Genomic DNA, 17,116 nt, shown 5'->3' with positions numbered 1-17,116 from the left:
GCGTAGTTGCTAGCATTGAAAAAGGGGACTACATGGTAAATAATATCTGAAGAATGAAGCGATGAAATATAATTAATATTATATTATGATGTTTTGTATATCATATCAAGATAATGTTTTTTAGCAGAGGATTTTATAAATATTAGCATTGAATTATGATTAATATTAAAAGTATTGTTAAAAATGTAATTAATTAGTAAACTATTATGTTTTTTTATTGCATTGATAAGTATATTAAGGGTTTCATAAACTTGTCATATATTGCGTGTTATATTTAATCTATATACGTGTATGATTTTTTATAATAACTATTTACATATAATAAATAATATTTTCAACTAACGTTTCTAAAGATGAAGAGGTTCTCAATTAAACTGTTTATCTGTCCCATTTTAGAATCTGGAATTATTGTAATTTGGTCCCATTTCATAATCTGTAGTACTTTCCTTGTGACGTGTTATTTTATAAAGTATTCGATATTTAAAGAAATTATCTTTTTTATATTTTGTCTACATCACATGACATTCCTATTATTTAAATTTTTTAAATAATTTTAAGTAAATAAAGTAATATATAAGTACGATATTGCTAAGCTTTAAAATAAGAAACTAAAAGACTAATTTGTACAAGCTAAATTTCTATTTCGTACTAAAATTTGTCATAATAAAATATTTCTATTCATACCGTAATTAATAAATTATTGATTTGAAATTGATTATTACAGTTAATAATATTTTTTAAGAGATAGGTTAAGTTTGAGTTTATTGAATTTTTAACTTCATCTGATTAAAGGTTTTCTCTGAAATGATACCTAACTACGTTGAAAAGTTTTTGTCATAAAAATATTTTATTTATGGTTTGGATGAATTGTTCGTATATGAGAAATTTTTAAAAAGTGTGCCTTCGTATTTTTATACTTTTTGTAATAAATGTTTATTAAAAAAAGAAGTAATTGTTTTACTAACACGCTTTTATAAGCTTCACTTGTATGCTTGTATATATGCAACCGAATCCCTTAGACTTTCATTTTTTCACTTCACATTTTTCACTCATTTTCGCCCACTTAAACTGATTTAATTTGACCTTTATGAACTTATCAAAGATAATACAATAATTTCATGAGTTTTTCATAATCCTCATTAGGATAGCATTAAATTAAAGCGTGTTTTTTAGCCTTTTATTATGTTCCGTCCGGATATCGAGATTCTTGTTTTATCCCAAGGGAACATTAAATCGGGAGAAAAAGTCACTCTCACCCAAGTCAGGTCATACCCTGTCTGTGTACCAAGTTTCATTAGTTTCAGCGTGATTGATGGACAAACCTCCAAACAAATAAACTTTCACATTGATGATATTAGTGTGATACTGGTGAATTTATGGAAGATTGAAAACATAGGACAGATCTCTTTCATTATTATGTTAAAGAATTACTTATCGTCGGCATCGTAGAAACTGCATTCCGAAACGGTGCAGGTGGTTAAAATTACAATTCTGAAAATTAACCATTCTAAAGCGCCTTTATAGTTGGCTAAAAATAATTGAGTAAACGGGCTTATTGCTAGATCAATGACAAAAGTCATGTTATAACAAATGTTAATGTCATTACGTTTTTAGTAATAAAACTATGGACTTAAAGGTGCTGTTTATAAATATAACGATACTCTATGGTTATCAGATGACTTGAGCTATAATGTGATATTTTGACCATAATAGTTCTTTGTGAATTAAGTGCCTGATTTGCGCTTGACGAGGTCGTGTTATGTAAGTACTATATAAATTTTATTGATAAAGCTTAAGAGATTCTTGTATACATAAAATAATTTAAATTGAGAAGATAACCTGTATTGTTGATTATTATATTTTAACAGATATTCACTGGACTGCAATAAGATTTTAGCAACATAAATATTGTCTCATACATATTGCAATCTGTGAAATTAAAAAGTTAAAGCCTAGTTTTTGTTCGGAAAAAAATCAAATATTTCCAAATTCTAACTGACAAAAATTTGATTTAGTACCAATATGGTGTATTTAACGGAGCAAGTGTTCGGAACAATAAATGATGAGGACGTGATGAAATATACTTGGAGAACTGACAGCGGCTTTTCGCTTAGCGCCATTTCCTTTGGCGCTATTGTGCAGAGCCTTCAGGTAGCAATCTATTTATATCTATAGTTATAAATATAAAGCTGAAGAGTTTGTTTCTTTGCTTCAACGATCTATGCTCAGGAACTACTGAACCGATTTAAAAATTCTTTCACCATTAGATTTACATGTGATTACTGAATGCTATAGGGTATAGACACCCACGGGCAGACCGCTATGTCATGTATGTACTAATTATATTAAGAGAAGATTTTTTTATTATTAAAAAGTATAGTTTAGATATTAGAAAAAGTAATTGGTCTCCAGAAATTTAACGCATTCATTTTTGATAATACAAATGTTTTGATTTTACATGCTACTCTTGTGTTTCTTGAAGATATCTTATATATAAGTATATTATATTAAATTAGTATATTATAGTAAAAAATTCTTAAGTAAGTAAAAACATATTAAGGGAACAGTTATGCAATGCAATATTTTCTAATTTTGGTTATGCAATGTTTTGGTGTTCGTATTTCTAGTGAGAATATATACCTAATACCCATACCAGGTGCCAGACAAGGACGGAAATATCAACGATGTGGTGCTTGGCTTCGACGACCTGCAGAGTTACGTAGAGCGGAATATAAAGAACTTCGGTGGAGTTATAGGGAGGTGCACCAATAGAGTCGCAGAAGGAACAATTCAGATTGATGGCGTGACACATCGCCTCACCAGGAACAGGGATGGACATCATGTGCATGGTGGAAATCTGGCTTTTGATAAGGTGACCTTTTTTTCAAGAAGTCTTGCATAGGATATCTACGGTTCTCGAGGTCGTCGTCGAAGTCGGTCGGATTCCTACATAAACCCACCGTGGTCCGACGCGCCGCCTTAGACGGGAAGACTTCCATGTTTGTGTCGAAGTGGTTGTAAAAAAATGTTTTTTTTTTGGCAAGTAGTTAAAATAAAAAAACTGCCAACAAAAATACAACAAAATCTTATAAAAAAATTCAAATACTTAAAAAAAATCACACAGAACAGAAGGCGGCCTTATCACTTATAGAGTAGAGATCACCTACCAGGCAACCTACTGGAAGAGTGATAGCAATGTAATTATTTATCATATAATTCGTATAATTTAATGCATAAATAAAATACATTACACTTTCACTATTATTCAAAACCAATTTTAATGACTAGGTAAACTGGAGTTCCAGTGTAGATGGAACCAAGGTGGTCTTCAGCAGGCTCTCCAAAGATGGCGAAGAAGGCTACCCTGGAGATCTGATGGTGAACATCACATACGAGGTGAAGGATGACGACACTTGGTACATCGAGTATACCGCCAGCTCCACGAAGAAGACCATAATCAATATGACTAACCACTCTTATTTCAATTTGGCGGGACACGAGAGCGGGGCGGAAGGCTTATACAATCATCTTGTTACTATGAATTGTGATAGGTGAGTTCCAAACTGCAACTCAAACATCTATTTATTCCATAAGACTTCTTATAGAAGCGCTATCACAACCATTCTATGCTAATTGACTATTTGTTTGAAGGTTTCCAATCTGTGTTGACTAATTGTTTGTTTTAATCTCAGGGACTAGACCGATCTCAAAAATTCTCTCACCGTTTGGTATTAATGTGACTCCTGAATGTAGATCTTTATGAACCTTTTATTTTCAGAGTGGTAGAAGTAAGGTCTGACTGGGTGCCGACTGGTAGACTCCTGCCCGTCGGAGGAACTCCATTTGACTTGAGAAGTCCAAAACGCCTCGGGGATATTATAGAAAATTCAAAGAATCTATTTCACCACAATTTGTGCGTCACGAGGAATGGCAACAAGGTGGGATGTATATATTTATAAAAACTCGAAATGTAGTAAGTTATATCCCTCATTGTGTAAAATTCAATCTACACTGTGTATATAGGAATATGATCAAATTTGATTTAAACCTAAATCTTTCCATTTAACAGCATGTATATTTTCTAAGCCAATAGCTTCTCCATAATCTTTTATTATTTCCAAACAACGTGTCATAGGTGAACACCATGAATTGTGTCTAAAATATAACCATATCCAAAATCACGCTAATTATTTAACAATTTTCGAAAAAACTTATTTATTCCAGGGTCTAAACTTCCTCTCCCGTGTCTACCACCCACCATCTGGCCGTTATATGGATGTCTACAGCGATCAACCCAGTATTCTGTTTTACAATGCCAATTATTTCCCCACAAAAGAAGAAGCTGGGATTGTAGGAAAAGATGGGGCTAGTTACCGTCGTCATGCAGGAATGTGCATTGAAACACAGAACTTCATAGATGCTATTCATCACCCTTCCTTTCCTAGCGTTATTTTGAAACCTGGCGATGTTTATAAGCAGAAGACGGAGTATAGATTTGGTGTGGTGAAACAAAATGGCGTTGTTGCACCAGCGTAAAATAAAATATTTTTAAATAAATGATTTTTTTTTAATTACTCCCAGATCTCGGCTTGTAAATGGCCAAAATAAAGTGAAAAACATAATTTTAATTTATTCTTTTTGTAATCATTTAAAGCAGGCTATGGAAAAAAAATTCTAATAAGTAATTTGTTATATTCGACGATTTTTTTTTACTTTGACCTTTCGTAGCGATTGATCAATGTATGTTTAGAAAAAGAAGAGACAAACAGACAGAATAACTTCCTCATATAAAAGTAGAGATAAGTATTTGAAAATCAAACCAAAATAACAATTTATTGTTGAAAATATTGTTTGAATGATGAGAACCAAGCATGAAGAATTATATTCAAGCATGGACATGCAAGCAAAGCCACAGACAGAAGCTGGTATTACAATAAATATGCTATAGAATTTTTTTCGACATTTATTAGTAATAAACACCCTTATCTCATGCTCCCAATAAAATATTGGACCACATTGATATTAAACTGTTACGTTATTAATCAATTTAATATTTGATAAGATGGCCAATGTCAAGGCTGCGATAGGCATGTTGTTTGGAAATCGTAACAAGAAAATACTTAATTTTTATAGCTTTTTTGTTGTTTTTGATAGTTTGTGATAATAATTTGACTAATTGGAAGGGCGAAGAGCATTCAATATAAGGAACAAAGAGAATAATGATTGGTTATCTAATATTTTGCGACCCGTTTCTTTTCCTCACCCTAGCCCGCCAATTCCTTCTTTCCAATCGTCAATCCCTTCCTTATCCCTTTCCCTTTAAAAGCGGGTAACGCACTCGCAAAGGGATTGCCTTTGTTTTAGCTCTAAGCTCATGTCTACAACTAACAACTTGGTGTCTTGTTAATAAGTATTTGAGAAATTATGAATGGATTCTAGAATGCTGAATAAAGTTACAATTATCCATATTATTATTATATACAATTAATGTAACTAGAATCATACATTTACAGTAAATTTGAATCTGTCTACCAGTTACGCCTTCGCGCCTAAACTACGACACAAATTTATACGAAATTTTTATATGAAAGTAGGTCATGACTGCGTAGGTCAATCTTTCATAGGCCTAGCAGCCAACGTTTTAATTTCGCCCCTGTGAAGGGGATGAGTCACATAGAGAATTAAAACATAGAATTTTTTGAAGTTGGTGGATAATAACATAAGGCCCACAACATAAATAGAAAACCTACATTGCGAGCGTTATGTTAACTAGACTTCTTATTTCGCGTTCTGTTATATATAATAATATTTTTGGAAAATAACCAAATAAGTACGTTAAATAACATATTATAAAAAAATGTTTATACATTAGCAAGATATAGTTTATGATATGTGCAGTGATATCTCCCATGACCCATAGTGATTCGTCAAGAGGGTGCTGATAGGTCGTGTTGTAAGTATGAAGCAAACCGTTAAAATATATTAAAATAATATTTAGGTACTTTGTCATTTATTATATGTTATCGATTTTTATATATTTATTTCCTAGATAAATGCCTAGAAAATTAAAAAAACTCAAAGTCGGTATCTAAATATATTTAGCATGAGTTTTAGTATATTAGTAATAAATATATAAAGGATTCATCAAAATCATATTTATTTTGTTTGGTTCTGTAGTTTACTGTAACAAATTAATCATTACTGAAACAACAAAAATTAAAAATAAATGAACAAAAAATTTACAGCCATTACACAGGTTAAAGCAGCCAGTTCTGCTTTATTCATAAGTCAGATGCTAAAAAACAAAAAATATGATTTTCAGAAATATGGTGTACCTAACAGAACAGGAATTCGGAACCTGGAAGGGAGAAACAGTGAAAAAATTCACGTGGAGGACTGAGAGTGGGTTTTCGCTCACCGCTCTCTCTTTTGGCGCTATTGTACAAAATATACATGTAATTATAAGTTTTAAACCATTTCAGTCTTCTTAAAGGAGTGGATTGTGGACTTTTGAAATAAAATCCCATGTTCAGGTTCACTATTAAGAACGTACTTATAATATAAAATATTATCTACAATAATACAGTCATATTGTATTATACCTCTACTTGATTTAGTTTTGTTATTTAGTAATTATTATTATTTAGACAAATAAATAAAAACAATAATAATGACAAAAAAATAAAAAGTATTTATAATGTAGCATTGGATGAAAATTTATAAAACGATATTTATTAAGAATATTTATCTAAGATCATTCTTTTCCAGGCGCCAGATAAGGATGGGAATTTAAGCGATGTTGTTCTTGGATTTGATGACCTTCAAAGCTATATAGATCGTAATACTGAAAACTACGGCTGTGTGATTGGCAGAGTGGCTAACAGGATCGCTGAGGGATCCTTCCAACTCGATGGAGTCCAATACAATCTGAGTAAAAATCGTGGCCCGCATCATTTACATGGCGGTTATTTAGGGTTCGACAAGGTTCCATTTTTGTTCTTTTGCTTTATTTTTTCTATAAGAATAATATGTTCAGATAATTTTCTCTTAATTTTGCACCTAGATAATTAAAATATATCGATATACGCTTTGTCAGGAGTTTGATAGTGCTTTTTAAATTGATTTTTAAAATCTTAACATAAGCTTAATCATGTTGGCAGGTAAACTGGAATGCCACAGTGGATGGTACAAAAGTGATCTTCAGCAGAGTATCAAAAGATGGTGAAGAGGGATATCCCGGAAATATTCTCATCAACATTATATATGAGGTGAAAGATGATGATACGTGGTCCATCGAGTATAAAGGAGTAACAGATAAGAAGACCATTGTTAATCTGACTAACCATTCTTATTTTAACCTAGCCGGTCACGAGACTGGCGCTGAAGAATTATACAACCATGTTATTAATATTAATGCTGATAAGTATGTATTATGGAGTCATCTAAATAAACTTAAATATACTTTTATATTAAGTAAGTCGAAATCCAGGCCCCTATAGCAAAATTATTATACTTTAGCTACCTTTTAATGAATATGATATCTTTTTCATGATATTCCTGAATAAAGCAAATAAGTGATCAGTATTTAGTATCTCAATCTAAAACCACATTTTGAATGAATGAATGAACGAAAATTCTTTATTGCGTAAAAAATTCAAAAATAAGCAGTCGAACAAAAGAAACTTAAATTAAATTCGCAAAGGGCGGCCTTATCGCTAGGTAGCGATTTTGTATTTTATTAGCAATATTAAAGATTTGAGTGACCTATACTTCTTACAATGTAACAATATTCAGTCCACAATAACTACCCATTTATCTTTTACAGGATGCTAGAAGCTAGATCGGATTGGATACCTACAGGCAAATTAGTCAAAATCGCGGGAACGCCATTAGATTTGTACACGCCCAAGCGATTGGGTGAATTTATAGAATTGTCGAAATTATTATTTCACCATAACTTCTGTGTATCAACAAATGGCAATAAGGTAAGATGCCTGTTTGATTTAATTTAGTAAGTGCTATAAAAAGTCCTTAATTGTTTTAACTTTTTTAAAGGAGAGTCTGTACAGGAGGTTGTAATAAGTGAATATTCACCTAATGAGAAATGGTAAGGTAATTTCACGACTTGAAATAAAACAATGATATTTATGCGATATTTTAATCTCTATATTCCAAGACTAGCTTTTGTCCGAGGCTACGCACTCGTTAAATTCGAAGTAGTTTAATAGACGTTATTATACATATAAACCTTCCTCTTGAATCACTCTATTTATTAAAAACAAACCCCATGAAAATCCGTAACGCAGTTTAAAGATTTAAGCATACATAGGAATATAGGGACATAGGTACAGAGAAAGCGACTTTAATTTATACTATGTAGTGATATTCTTCCAACCTAAAATGTAATTCAACAGGGCATGAACTTCATATCCCGCGTCGTGCACCCATCATCAGGCCGATTCATGGAGGTGTACAGTGATCAGCCTGGTATCAACTTCTATACAGGCAATTTCATGCCATCTGGCGATCTACCGTCTATACCCGGCAAAGAGGGTGTCGGCTACCGTCGTCACAGTGGATTGTGTCTCGAAACTCAGAAATATATAGATGCGATACATCATCCAAGCTTCCCTTCCATAATCCTGAAGCCAGGCGAAGTATATACTCAAAGAACGGAGTACAAGTTTGGAGTAGTAAGAAATGGAAATGGAAATGGAAACGGGAATGGTAATAGTGTGAAGGTTATGGGTTGATTCTGTACGGTTGATGCTAATAAATGTTTGAGTTTAGTGATTTTGTTTTTATTTACATTCGCTTTAATAATATCAAATGGGCACCTGTCAATCTTATCCACCACAAAAATATTGTTTTAAATAGAATCTCCTGTGATTAGTTTGTTTATTTCAGGAATCTGTAGTTTTCTTATGTTTCTGACACATAGCACAGATAATATAAATCGATCGTGTACCATACCTGTACTATATGATACAATTTTTGTTAAATATTATGCCTAACCATGGAATCTATCCACGCCACTGTATAATGCTGAAGATTTTGTTTTTTAGTTAAAAATTGTTAATCTAATGAACTACTGGGCCACTTAAGATACGTACGGAGACTGTTTGAGACTTTAGAAAGTACTTCGGATAGTTTTCATCCTCGAAATGTCACTATAACGGGTTCTATGCGGGAAATTTCCCGGGACTGTCTGTACTTGACTATGCGAGCGAAGCCGCGAGAGAAAAGTCTTGTCTATATTTATTAATAACATTATAGAGAGGAAAGATTTGTATGCGAGTATGTTTGTAATGTTCACACAGAAAAACTACTGGGCCGATTTCAAAAAACAAATAACATTAGAAAGCTGCAACTTCACTGTGATTAAGGCTATAGACTATGTAGCATACAGGTAATAGGTATGTAAGCTAAACTTATACATCTATGCATGAAATACTTGCAGACTGCTGTTATTATCATATTAAAACTCGAGACCAAAATAAAAAATTGCGTACGTGCTGTGTCATAGGAATATGGGATGTTTATAATTTTATTACATAATGATAATGGTTAAACAAAATACAGATAAACGATTAGTTAACACATAGTGATAGCGTATACCGGCCGCTATTTATGTAAGTAGTCCGTATATAATTGATAAAACACTTATTTTTTAATATCTAGTTATGGTTTTATAGTTCCTATATCAAATGTATTCTTCTGCAGTCGTTTAAGTAAAATTTTATTAGTAGGTAATTTAAGATTCTCAAGTTTACATAATTCATTGTGAAAAAGTAAAATTATTGTAGTATTGAGACAATAAAAGAAAAACGTTATTTGTTATTAATAATTATTAGACCTTTTAACATCTATGACTTAAATTATGTACTGTCTTTACAACTATTTCTTATGTATTATTCAACAATGAACCATGTAATTATTCTTTTATAACTATTTCTTAAGGTCACCATTATCATCAATTTGACCATAATATATTATAGTTATAATTTGAGATAGAGATAATTTGAGTATGCACATTATATTACTCTAACTCTAAGGCAAGGGCAGAATTGTCATAAGTATAGCAACATTTACTTTTGCCTTTATTAAGGTACATTTTGTATAGAAGTCGTAGTATTAGCGATTATAATAGTCATCAGGTAAGCAACCTGAATTTATTTATTATTTTTTATGTAATAGCGTACTGGTGGTTCACCTGATGGGAAGCGAGCGAACGGAACATAATAACATGCTATTATTTCATGCTGATTGTAATAGAGGTTGTGGTACCTTTTGTGCCGAAGCTCCTATGACTTCCATACTAAAAATTAACTAATTTAACGGAATCTTGACTTATCTTGCAGCATTTTTAGCATTACTTATTTAATCTGTATTTCTGGGATATTTTCAGGAACATGGTGTACTTAACTGAACAGCACTTCGGAAGTTTCAATGAGGAGCCAGTGAAGAAATTTATATGGCAAACCATCAGCGGTTTATCAGTATCTGTCATATCATATGGAGCTATTGTACAATCTATAAAGGTAATTTAAGTACATCTAAATCCTATCCTACTAATATTATAAATGCGAAAGTTTGTAAGGATGTGTGTATGTTTGTTACTCTTTCACGCAAAACTACTAAACCGATTGCAATGAAATTTGGTACGTAGACAGCTGGACAACTGGAATAACTTAAAGGCCACTTTTTATCCCGATATTCCTACGGGATACGTAATTACGCGGGTGAAACCGCGGGGCGCAGCTAGTTAAAAACAAAATTGACAGAAGTGCATTTTGTTATATTACAAAGTGTCTATGGAAATGGAAATGGCAGGAAGTTTTAATTATTTTAAGAAATATAGTATTGCCGTATATTACATATTTCAGGTACCAGATAAAAATGGTGAAATAAAAGACGTAGTATTAGGATTTGATACGTTTGAAGACTACGTGACCAAGAATGCTCGATTTTTCGGCTCCACCATCGGCAGGTGCGCTAACAGAATTCGAGGAGGTACCTTCCAATTGGATGGAGTGACTTATCAATTGGCTAAGAATAATGGAGAGAATCATTTGCATGGCGGGATTATTGGATTCAATAAGGTAGATAGCAAAATTCATTAAGATATATAATTAAGCACTTTTTTTTATATGTAAATGTTCTTTTGTGAAGTGAGAGACAGTTCTGACTCTACAATAATTTAATGTCAATGTAATTAAATATTAGGAAAAGATAATGAACTTCCTCAAGGTTTTGTACCTATACTGAAACATTCTACTTCGTAAAGCTTTTATGAGAAAAATAATTAAATTAATGTGAAATTAATACTGAAAATTAGTCCCATTCGAATTGATTATTATAATTAGCAATGAGTTTTTTGAAAAGTGTAATTTTATCTAGAAAAATGATGCAGCAAAAACAAAACTTTTACCCCACTTCCATTGCAATTTGATTTGATTATTATAATAAGCAACGAGTTTTTTTAAGTGTTATTTTGTCTCGAAAAATAATGCAGCAAAAACAAAACTTTCACCCCATTTTTATTGCAGGTGAACTGGCAATCTGTTGTAGATGGGACTAAGGTTATCTTCAGCTATTTATCGAAAGATGGAGAGGAGGGATATCCTGGAGAATTGTTAGTGAACGTGACATACGAAGTAAAGGAAGATGACAGCTTATCTATCGACTTCAAGGCCACTTCAGACAGGAAGACTATTGTGAATATGACCAACCATTCCTACTTCAATCTGGCTGGTCACGAATCCGGCGCCCAGGGCTTATTTGACCACGTGATTACGGTTAACGCTGATAGGTAAATTTAGCTGAGATTACCGGAGACGTTTTAATATATAAATACCCTGATGCATATTTAAAAGTTCGAGTATGCTAGTAGATATTAATAGGTTTAAATTGGCTTGTAGACATTTAAGGAAATCGCCAGATGTCACCGATTTGTCAACATTTACTGTCCTTATAGTCAATAAACTATCGCAACTTCTGTTTTTCTCTTTGGTATAATGTAAATGAAATTCTTTGTACGTGTTATCGGTGAAAAAGATAAAAATAATTAAGCCCCGATCTACCTACATAAATGTGTAAAAATATACCTTGACAGATCGCCTACCTACGAATTTAATTCTATTAAAGATGAAAAAAAAAAACTGTAATATTTATAGCTGTAATGTTCTTGTATATCTCTATAGTTAAGTAATGTATTAGTATGGCATGATCATCATCTGGCTTTTTTGCTCTGCTGCATCAGGCCACATCGATTTCTAGACTATAATTCCTGGTAGCTATGATGTTCAGCTCATAATAATCAGTCCTTAGTTTTCTTATTTTAAGAATGAATTAAATTGAGTTGTTTTATTTTGTGTGTGTGGTGACTGAAATTAGATTTTATTATCTTTTATGCGTCATTGTTTTTTAGAATTACTGAAAGCAATGCGGCAAATATACCAACCGGGCGTCTGCTCAAAGTAGGAGGAACTCCCTTTGATTTACGAGTTCCAATCCGACTTGGAGATATTATCAACAAATATGAAAAACTTTTCGATCATAATTTCTGTGTATCTGATAGTGGCATGGAGGTAAGGTTTTATATTCTTGTTACGAACATATTTAATACTTTATAAGTTAAATATTAATGGGATTTCATTTCAATTTCTAAAATATTTGATTGTATTATTCATTAAATACGTTATTGCACACATAGAAACAAAGAGGAGAAGATAGAATAATCCAGAGTACCATACACTTATATTGCGATCAGAGACTTTTATGTAGTATCTACCTTATACCTAAGGGAACAGGGGAAACCAAATCAAATCAATAATTTAACTAAAAATTTGTCAATATATTTAATATAACTTACCTACAAATTATACCTAATAACTTTTGTTAGCACAATGAATAAAATATTATATTTAAACCACAATCATTCCAGGGCCTAAACTTCGTTTCAAAGGTAGTCCACCCAGAGTCAGGTAGAAGTCTGCAAGTATTCAGCAACCAGCCTGGTGTACAGGTCTACACTGGCTACTTCTTACCAGGTCCAGGAGACCAGGCCATTGTTGGCAAGCAGGGAGTCGAATACCGACGGAACGCCGCTCTCTGCCTCGAGACACAAGTATACCCTGATGCTATCAATCATCCCCATTTCCCCTCAGTGATATTGAAGCCAGGGGATGTGTATGATCACAGAGTTGTGTATAATTTTGGTGTTATGAAGGAATGAGTGGTACGTAATATGAAATTCCGATCTTTGTGTTTTTAATGTGATTTGGTGAATAAAAATATGTAAGGAAGCAGTATGGATGCATTTTATTTAAACTTTTATAATTAAAGTTCGATGTAATAAATTTTCATATTTTGCTTATATTTGTTGCTAGGTTTTATCTACAAAATCAAAACAAAATAGAGCGGTCTCTTTATATTAATGTAAAATTAATAAATAAGATGTTAAAACAATGAGTTTACCGGTCGGTAAAACCACTTTACCAGTTTACCAAACCTAACTAAATATTTCAAATTTAAAATTATTTACTTCATAATATACTAGAATTGTATTATGTTATCTGTGATATTTAAGAAGAACATATAATTCTACGATTAGCAGTAATAGTTCTACACGATATAATAAAAGAAAGTGAAGTTTTATCGCCACAGAGTGAAGTATGCACATGCCGCGTAGACAGGAGTGTGTAGCTAACTTCAGTTCATATTGTCAATTGTTTAAAAGACAACACGTCCTTTTTGTTATCAGTTGGCAAATAGCAAGTGTAGGTGTAGGTGTTATATATATTATAAGTAAAGGTAAGTTTGTTGAACATTTATCTTACAAATACACGAAAGAAATAATAATTTTTTCTTTTGTTGAATCATGAAACGGTTGAATCTTTAGTTGTTGTAATTTAGTTATTCGGAGTTAAATGATGCCGGCGTTTTATAATCAATGACAATACAATTGTATCATACAATGATTTTATAGAGGGCAATATTTTTAAATTATGTTAGGTGCTTACTTAGTGATATAAGTAATAAAGTGCGATTACAAAGTTATAACACTAACGAATTTCACTCATAAAATAACATCATAGCTAATAGATACTAAATCAATGAAATATAATATATAAGTCATTAGGGTATAAGCAAGTCGAATTATTTATCCGAAACAAGTAGGTTTACAATATATCTATATCAAAGAAATAAATTCATAAAATGAATTTCTTTGGGAATTAGTTCACCGTTAATGTACTTATATTCAAAATAAAAAACACGTACATACGTACTAAAGTATGTATACAACTATACGTACGTATTATGTATTATTGCCTTATCTTAAAATCAGTTTGTATGTACTCGATATATCAAGTGGTACCTAGTGGCTGCCTTTATTAATATAACTATCAAAATGATTAGTTTCTTATAGTGCATATACATAGTACATACTCTCCATTCGCCTCGAACTCCACGTAACATTACGTACCAACTACCGTGGGCACAGTGTTCTCAAGTCTTACTTCAGGCACAATTGGGTGGTGTCAGAACGGTTGGACGCATCCAATCTATCCAATCGAATTGCAACGAAATTGCATGGGAAACTTATGTCCTGTGATATTTTTACTGGCAACACTGATTGTCTCATCGAGCCAACAGTACAATTCATGTATTAAATGTACTGTTATGACTACGACTTACTCTTAGCGGATTACGAATTTTGTAGCAATTTGGCCCTAGTCGCACGAATGTGTAAATGCACCATTAAATATATTATCAATGTTATAAAATATCTTTTGTTTTTTTTTTAATCAGAGGATGTATCATAGATATAGGTACATAATAATATTAATGAAGTATTTTTGAATTGGGGTATAAAGACTGTCGGCTAGAGAAACGAATTCCCCATGTCACATCTAAACCGTTAAAGCAATTTGGAAAAAAATGTGTTATGGCTATAACAGAAGTAAAGGAAAAGGGAAAGAATATATGAAGGAGTACCCATATATAGTTTCTGATATCGTGCATGTAATATTCGATATCAACATGCAAAACCACAATAATAAAACGTATCTACATGTCAATATTGTGGGATAGAATTCTCACGTCCTATTAACTATTTTATTGACATCGTTGAAACAATAACCTTAATTAACGTGATAATAAATCGCAATTAGAACCCTATATTCACTCTGTTAGGTTTCAAATTTCATTGTTGATATTTGAAATAATTTACCTGGAATTTTAGCTTGAAAATGGTGTATCTAAATCAAGAAGACTTCGGTACATTTAAAAATGAAACAGTAAAGAAGTTTACTTGGCGGACAGATCAAGGGTTCTCAGTATCAGTGATTTCCTATGGAGCCATCATACAATCTATTCTGGTAAGTAAATAATTTCCGGAACATTCGAGAAAAAATAACAGCACTGAACTACGCGGGTGACACACAGTGAAATATTTGAAGGAATAAAAACACAAATAAATTAATCACACTAATATCATGAATGTAAAACTTTGTTTGTTTGGATGTCTGTCCGTCAATTACGCTAAAACTACTGAACGGATTTTGATGAATTTATTAGTATACAAACAGGGAATGAGCTAAATTTGGTGAGAGAATACTTTTTATCCCGATTAAATGCTCCCTTGGATTTAACAGGAATCTAGATATCCGGGCGACGCCGAGACGTGCGTCTAGTTAATATAAATGAAATATTATTTAGTACAAATAAGCTATGCTATTAATATATAAATAATAATTGTCAGCTAGCCCTTTTATAGAGGCAGAACATAGTTATATTTTATAAATATTATAATATTAAGTACTTTTATTGTGCTAGATGTGAATTTGGGCAAATTTGCCTCATTGCAATAAGTACAAATAGATATGAAATTCTGCTATAATATAGAGGTAACGAATATACACACGCTACAATATTAATTAGAATTTGAGCACATTCATGTACCTACTTAGATTTCTGCTGAGAATTAAGGAAATTTAAATGAATCTTTGGTACACCCCAAGAAAATTATTTTATATATTTCTCAAGGAAGATATTTTATTAGAAGTGAGTAGCACTTCGAAATATAGTACTGTATATAAACTTCCAGGTGCCCGACAAATATGGACTCAGCAGAGACGTGGTCCTAGGTTTTGATGATCTAGATGGCTATGTGAATAGAAATAGCCCCTACCTGGGTGCAACAGTTGGTCGGTGTGCCAACAGAATTGGTGGTGCTGAGTTCCAAATAGATGGCAAGACATATGTGGTCGTTAAGAATATTGGCAATGATCACTTGCATGGCGGAATCGTGGGTTTTGATAAGGTATCGTTTTTAGTTTTAAACATTAGATTGACTATAAATAGTTGAAGAATTTATAAGAACATAGAAAATAAATAGTGGTCTTTATCACTCCTGGATCGCGTAAAAATTCAAGGGTAAAAGAATTTTGAAATCGTCCCAATAATTCCTATAATTAGCGCTCTCAAACAAGGGAATAGACAAACCTCTTCAACTTTAGATTTTAGTAAAAGTATTTTAACTGTATATTTTTATAAATCGTACCCGGGTTTTAGCTGTAACGGGTCGAAACACTTTTCAGGACATTTTTATGTCAATTGTGCGTTGGTGAGAAGGACACAAGCACAATGGTGTTCTTCAAAGCTGGAAAATTACTGTGCGTTGAACTTATTTTTCTGTTATCTGGCATATACGTGCAATTGTGAAACATAATTATTATATTTTAATAATTTTAACACTTATATCATTTCTTTTATGTAAGTTTGGGATGGGATACAATGGGTATGTGTGAATTTTCCAAAATTTATTATGTTTCTTTTACAATGATATAATTTACTGCTCGCGACAGCTAAATTATATGTCAATGTTGGCGTATAGGAAAACGTAGGTCTAATTTTTATTGGATTTAAATCGTTCTAACGATATTTACATACGTTTATTAACTTTTCAATGTCGAAAAAAATTGCCAACGATATTTCGACCTATACGAAGAACAAAGTTATATATGATCATAATACCTATATATTATATCAGTAAAATATTTTTTTCTTAACGTGTATAGTTTCGGAGATACCAGTCGAATAAAGTTACATT

The 17,116-nt window shown here is 32.1% G+C and overlaps 4 protein-coding genes across 4 annotated transcripts in view; all 4 read left to right on the top strand.

Moving 5' to 3' along the window:
- Nucleotides 1–1,617: 1,617 nt before the first annotated feature.
- On the top strand, nt 1,618–4,538 carry LOC119837399 (galactose mutarotase-like). The gene is made up of 6 exons (XM_038362971.1): nt 1,618–1,761; nt 2,016–2,151; nt 2,657–2,872; nt 3,289–3,551; nt 3,779–3,938; nt 4,225–4,538. Exons 2-6 carry the CDS (start codon nt 2,023–2,025, stop codon nt 4,534–4,536), a joined length of 1,080 nt encoding a protein of 359 aa, XP_038218899.1. The 5' UTR covers nt 1,618–1,761; nt 2,016–2,022; the 3' UTR covers nt 4,537–4,538.
- A 1,788-nt stretch (nt 4,539–6,326) lies between these two features.
- Nucleotides 6,327–8,753, top strand: LOC119837283 (galactose mutarotase-like). The gene is made up of 5 exons (XM_038362799.1): nt 6,327–6,455; nt 6,769–6,984; nt 7,161–7,423; nt 7,826–7,985; nt 8,415–8,753. The coding sequence occupies exons 1-5, from the start codon at nt 6,327–6,329 to the stop codon at nt 8,751–8,753; spliced, it is 1,107 nt and encodes a 368-aa protein (XP_038218727.1).
- A 743-nt stretch (nt 8,754–9,496) lies between these two features.
- LOC119837421 (galactose mutarotase-like) lies at nt 9,497–13,298 on the top strand. Its single transcript, XM_038362996.1, has 6 exons — nt 9,497–9,632; nt 10,409–10,541; nt 10,887–11,102; nt 11,550–11,812; nt 12,431–12,590; nt 12,947–13,298. Coding segments are annotated over exons 1-6 (1,065 nt in total). The 5' UTR covers nt 9,497–9,630; the 3' UTR covers nt 13,238–13,298.
- Nucleotides 13,299–13,684: 386 nt separating this feature from the next.
- Nucleotides 13,685–17,116, top strand: part of LOC119837353 (galactose mutarotase-like) — a 6,329-nt gene continuing 2,897 nt past the window's right edge. The window contains exons 1-3 of the mRNA XM_038362910.1: nt 13,685–13,815; nt 15,248–15,383; nt 16,112–16,327. Of these exons, the coding sequence (XP_038218838.1) occupies nt 15,255–15,383; nt 16,112–16,327 (345 nt within the window). The 5' untranslated portion in view covers nt 13,685–13,815; nt 15,248–15,254. The remainder of the gene's footprint in view (nt 13,816–15,247; nt 15,384–16,111; nt 16,328–17,116) is intronic.

Source organism: Zerene cesonia, chromosome 27 (assembly GCF_012273895.1).
Source record: "Zerene cesonia ecotype Mississippi chromosome 27, Zerene_cesonia_1.1, whole genome shotgun sequence".
Taxonomy (NCBI): domain Eukaryota; kingdom Metazoa; phylum Arthropoda; class Insecta; order Lepidoptera; family Pieridae; genus Zerene; species Zerene cesonia.
Note: the sequence above shows the minus strand (reverse complement) of the source record. Positions and strands in the feature narration are given on the sequence as shown.

Excerpts from the sequence above, each read along its gene's own strand:
- LOC119837421 (XM_038362996.1), top strand. Across the intron at positions 11,103-11,549 it reads GGATTATTGGATTCAATAAG|GTGAACTGGCAATCTGTTGT; the intron begins GTAGATAGCAAA and ends TTTTTATTGCAG. Across the intron at positions 12,591-12,946 it reads TATCTGATAGTGGCATGGAG|GGCCTAAACTTCGTTTCAAA; the intron begins GTAAGGTTTTAT and ends CAATCATTCCAG.
- LOC119837399 (XM_038362971.1), top strand. The coding sequence starts at position 2,023 with ATGGTGTATTTAACGGAGCAAGTGTTCGGAACAATAAATGATGAGGAC. Across the intron at positions 2,873-3,288 it reads GAAATCTGGCTTTTGATAAG|GTAAACTGGAGTTCCAGTGT; the intron begins GTGACCTTTTTT and ends TTTAATGACTAG. Across the intron at positions 3,552-3,778 it reads GTTACTATGAATTGTGATAG|AGTGGTAGAAGTAAGGTCTG; the intron begins GTGAGTTCCAAA and ends TTTTATTTTCAG.
- LOC119837283 (XM_038362799.1), top strand. The coding sequence starts at position 6,327 with ATGGTGTACCTAACAGAACAGGAATTCGGAACCTGGAAGGGAGAAACA. Across the intron at positions 6,985-7,160 it reads GTTATTTAGGGTTCGACAAG|GTAAACTGGAATGCCACAGT; the intron begins GTTCCATTTTTG and ends TCATGTTGGCAG. Across the intron at positions 7,424-7,825 it reads ATTAATATTAATGCTGATAA|GATGCTAGAAGCTAGATCGG; the intron begins GTATGTATTATG and ends TATCTTTTACAG.